The sequence below is a fragment of the Suricata suricatta genome, chromosome 14 (genome assembly GCF_006229205.1).
Source record: "Suricata suricatta isolate VVHF042 chromosome 14, meerkat_22Aug2017_6uvM2_HiC, whole genome shotgun sequence".
NCBI classification, from domain to species: Eukaryota; Metazoa; Chordata; class Mammalia; order Carnivora; family Herpestidae; genus Suricata; species Suricata suricatta.
Genome location: NC_043713.1, coordinates 17,236,126 through 17,241,249, shown reverse-complemented (window position 1 = coordinate 17,241,249; position 5,124 = coordinate 17,236,126). Strand labels below are relative to the sequence as shown.

At 42.6% G+C, this 5,124-nt stretch overlaps 1 protein-coding gene across 1 annotated transcript in view; it reads right to left on the bottom strand.

The window, feature by feature from the left end:
- Positions 1 to 3,526: 3,526 nt before the first annotated feature.
- NARS (asparaginyl-tRNA synthetase) overlaps positions 3,527 to 5,124 on the bottom strand; it is a 17,101-nt gene continuing 15,503 nt past the window's right edge. Inside the window, exon 14 of the mRNA XM_029922492.1 lies at positions 3,527 to 4,745. Coding sequence (XP_029778352.1) covers positions 4,510 to 4,745 — 236 coding nt within the window. The 3' untranslated portion in view covers positions 3,527 to 4,509. The remainder of the gene's footprint in view (positions 4,746 to 5,124) is intronic.

Genomic DNA, 5,124 nt, shown 5'->3' with positions numbered 1-5,124 from the left:
GGGGGGGGGAAGAAAATGGAACCACTGCATCAGAATTTTGGGAACTGGAAGGCAGATGGATAAATGGTTAATGACTTAGCAGACCCAAGAAAAAGGAATCCTGAGCTGGGCATCCTAAGACAAGAAACACCGAGAGTCACACGACAGAATCTCTAGGCGGTTCAGGATTGGCAGTACCAGGTAGCTCTGGAAGTGGGGATGAAGAGAGGGATGCTAGGAGGAGACGGATTCAAGGTCGGATAAAGGAGTCAGACTTCCCAGGTCCCCCCACCAGCAGCAGCCGGCTGGAGGGGAGGTGCTGGGAGGCCGCCCAGGGCACTGGCTTGAAGACAGCAGGTGCACCGCAGAGCCGGTGGCCATCGACCCACACGCTCGGAGCATTTCCAGCCCTACTTGGAATTCTTGGCAGGTAACAAAGCACCACCTGACAACTGAGGAAAGTCTCTAACTGGAAAAATACCAGAAAATACCAAGCACCCCCGCCAAAAGATCAAAGAACTCTTAGCAGTGCCTGGATGACTCAATGGGTTGAGCGTCCTACTCTTGAATTCAGCTCAGGTCATGACCTCATGATGCATGGGTCTGAGCTTCACATCGGGCTCCACATTGATGGCTCAGAGTCTGCTTGGGATTCTCTCCTTCCCTCTCTCTCTGCCCCTCTCCTGCTTACGCACATTTGCTTAATTGCTCTCTCTCTCAAAATAAAAACTAAAAAAAAAAAAAAACCCAAACATTTAAAAAGCCTGATATCTGAAACAGAAAGAAAGCAAAATGAAAACAAAACAGAAGGGAGACTTTCAATAAAACAATTTAAGAAACTTCACAACTCAAGGGCATGATTTTCTGGATGTAAAAGGGGCCTGTCAATCATCCTGTGGGGATTGATGCAAAGTCCCAAGAAATATCATCCTGAAATTTTGGAACACTGGGAGCAGGTTTCCGGAATAGACAGGTCATATGTAAAGGACTAGGCGTGAGAATGCTTGGGAATGCTCAGTAGCAACACCGGAAGTCAGGACTTCAAAATTCTGAAAGAAATGTGCTTTGGTGGCCCACATTCTTCTATGGAGACTATGGTTCAAGTGCACAGATGGATTAACGGCATGTTCAGAAATGCAAGGTCTCATCGAATTTACTTCCCCCACAGCCTTCCTCAGCAAATGACCAGGGAATGTGCGCCGCCAAAATGAGGAAGTGAACCCAGGAGGGAAACATGAGAGACAGGAAATAAGATGTCCACTACAGAAATAGGACGTCCAACACAGAAAGGCACAGGGAACAATGAAAGACAACGCTGGGATAAGTGTGTTCTGTGAACAGAAGGTAGATCATTGAGACTGAAGCAGACAGAGGTTCCAGAAGCTTCTGTGGGAAGATGGAGCTATGACCACCTGATGTTCTTCACTAATCACAATAGTAACGTTTCATGAGGTAGAAAGAAACTTTTTGGAATAAGAAACCAAACCATTTAATTGACCAGTGATTACCAGTGACTTCCTAGAAGGGCTGAATGAAATGTACAAATTCTAAGGTTTTTTTAAATGTTTTATTTATTTTTGAGAGAGAGAGAGAGAGAGAGAGCATGAGCAGGGGAGGGTCAGAGAGAGGAGACACAGAATCTGAGCTAGCTGTCAGCACAGAGCCTGACGCAGGGCTCGAACCCACGAACCGAGAGATCATAAACTGAGCCGAAGTCGACGCTTAACCGATTGAGCCACCCAGGTGCCCCGCTAAGTTTTAAAACATTTCAAATTTGGGAGTTTAAAACTTTATTCTGCCACTTACTAACTGTGCAGCTTTGGGCACGCGCCTTAACCTTTCTTGGCCACTGTCTTAGGGCTAATACAAATGTCACGGTTATTGTGAGGATGACAGCACAGGACAGTGTGTGGCCAGCCACTAAGCACTACTTGCAGCATGAGTGGCAGCTGTCATAACTTCGAGACCTTGTCAATATGCTTGAACGCTAAACAGAAACACATGTAGTGGCTTTGTAGTCATTGGCCAATATTGAACAGCCTTGGCCTTGTGCAAATTTTCCTGCTTCAACTGCAGAGACTAATGGGAAACAAATGATAGTAATAATTAAATTCCTATCACCTATAGTGATAGTAAGCGAGGCTTAAGGTTGAGTTTAAGCAGCAGGGAACCTGTTTGGGATTCTCGCTCTCAAAACAATAAGCTTAAAAAAAAAGTAGCAGGGAGCTCCTTAGTGGTGGTCCACCTCAGTGTCCAAAATCCTCACCTGGGTAGCTGTTAAAAAACATCCAGGGCCCATCCCTGAACTTTGGATTCAATTGGTCTGGGGCCAGACCCAGACATCAGTATTTTTCAGGTCCCCAAGTGATTCCAATGTGTAGGAAGGTTGCTTTGGACCGCTCTGTACACCAAGGAAGAGTTTTCGTAAATGCTAGAGGTAAGCAGGTGCAGAGGGGGAAGGGGAATGCTGAGCAAAAGCTGGGTAGCTAGAAGTGGCTGCAGGACACAAGAGGGAGAGTTAATACCAAAGTTATTTGAATTGCTGATTAGCCTCCCAAAGCCTCCAACACCTCAAGCAGGTCCACTGCACAAGCAGCAAAGGTAAAGGGGCCTTAGGTGGAAGAAGCATCGTAAGAGCCACATACAGAAACAGCCGTGAGAGGAGAGCCCCACAGGAACAGGAACTCTGAACTGGGGGTCTGTGGCTGGACACCCGGCAGGGCGTCAGTCAAGGGAAGAAAGTCCATGTGCATGAGGTTTGCCCCTCACCATGCTCAGATTCTTGGCCCCATGTCACCATGGCCTTGACACGCTTCTCCCCACCTAATCCGACAGCTCTCCCTCAGGATTTAAAACTCTCAATTCATTCTCACAACTAAAATTTAGACTAACTGGGTCTAACCTCTTCCTTAAATTCTGATCAAATGAACTGCCTAGCTGAATCCCGTCCAAGCTCATTCACATTCATTTTTCCAAGTAATTTTTACTTAAAGATACAGGCCAAATATACTATATATCTTTTTAAGTTTATTCATTTATTTTGGGGAAGGGAGGAGAAAAAGAGAGAGACTGCATGCATGCGAGTGGGGGAGGGGTAGAGAGAGAGAGAGAGGGGGCAGGGGGGGAGAGAATCCCAAGCAGGCTCCACACTGTCAGTGCAGAGCCCAACGTGGGGTTCCAACTCACGAACCGTAAGATCATGAGCTGAGCCCAAATCATGAGTCAGACACAACTGACTGAGCAGGCCAGGGGTCCCACAGGCCAAACATGCTACAAATGCTCCATTTCCGTCTGTCATTTCGCTTGGTTGCAAAATAGGATATACTCGAATGTGTCCAAAAATAATACAAAACTTAACTAGAACCCCCATCTAATTTTTTAAAACCTGTTTCTTCTCACTACTATGTAACTTCAATAATACCCACTAAATTTGGTAATATCTAACTTCACATATACACATCAGGAAAAGCAAAGATTGAAACAAGGCAAAAGACATGAACTAATATAAGACCGAGATGTTCAGTTTTAGAAAAATTAAGCCAGCAAGGAGTTTTTATGTGTTCATTTATTGATCGCTGGGAATACAGCCTATTGAGAATACAGGACATGCATTTTGGGAGAGAAATTAACCATATCTGAAATGAAGGCATTCAACAAGCCTGCTCGAGTTAATAAGGTAGCACAGATCAGATCTAAAGACAGTGCGAGAAGGCTCAGACAGCCACGTACAATTGTCATTAAGATTCCGGCTGCAAATTCTTTTGGAATTTATTTATTCTTAATGACTTAGAAATTACCAGGAAAGAGGGAAGATCACTGCCTCTTTGGCTTCACCTAATGCTAGGAACCAAAAAAATGTTTTGGCTTTAACTTCAAATTGTTTAGGGCAATTCCATTTTTACAAATTCTTCCACATCAGTTCGTATGCTTTAGAATTATAAGCGGCTCTATGCCATCAGAAGAGATTAATAACCAAGGCTAAACTGTGTTTGTTTGATTTCAGCATCTAGTACTGAATCACACTGATCTAATACTAGATTTTTACACCACACTGCCGATTTTCCCCCAAGATGTTTGTTCTCACTCACTGATACAATAAAATGATATAAATTAAGGAATTCCAGTTACATTTAACAGGACGGAAAGATTAAGTTACCGGAATGTCTTAGACCATAATTAAAAACTGTTTAATTATATATGTGGTATACATGATGCAAGAATTATAACCTATAATTAGATAAAATGCTGAAATGGATTTATAACTGTAGTGTTACATGCCACACATTTCCCCCAAACTTTCTGACGGATATTGTTTTTTAAAATGACCATACCAAAAAAAAAAAAAAAAAAAAAAAAAAGGACAATACTAATGTTACTTTCAAATGATTTGGATTCCTCTTTGTGGTAGAGAAAAAAATGGATAAACACAAATTAATAAAAAAGGGAAGATTTTGCCTTTTCTTTTTTGAAAGAGGCAGTCTGTTCCTTTCATAAACTGTATTCTTTCCTTAATGCTTCTGGACGAATCCGTTATGGCTTGCAGCGCTGGACAAATCGTGGGTATAAGCATACGTCTCGGATGTGATACCTATTCAGAATCCAGGTCAAGAATCGCTCCAAGCCCAAGCCGTATCCGCCATGGGGACATGTGCCGTATTTTCTCTGTTTAAAAAGAAAGACAGAAGAGCAGATGTTTAAAATTTTGTCTAAAATATTAAATATTTTCTGCTGTGAAAGGAATTCACTTATTGCGGCTAAAAATTTAACTCTTTTTTAATTTTTTAAATGTTATTTATTTTTGAGAGAGAGAGGGGCAGAGGATCTGAAGCGAGCTCTGAGCTGTCAGCACAGAGCCCAATGCAGGGCTTGAACTCACAAACTGTGAGATCATAACCTGAGCCAAAGTTGGACGCTCAACCAACTGGGACACCCAGGCGTCCCAAGAATTCAACTCTTAATCTCTTTGCTTTCATAGACTATGTGTGTAGAAATGATTTGGCATGAAAAATAAACGAGGGATTAAGTGTCACCCCAAAAAGAAGAGATTTAAAACTTTTCAGTGAAGTCAATGTCTCTGTTTATCAGCGGAAAATGCAAGCTAGACTAGATACTGGTAGGCTCTAACAACAAATTTTTTAAAATGTA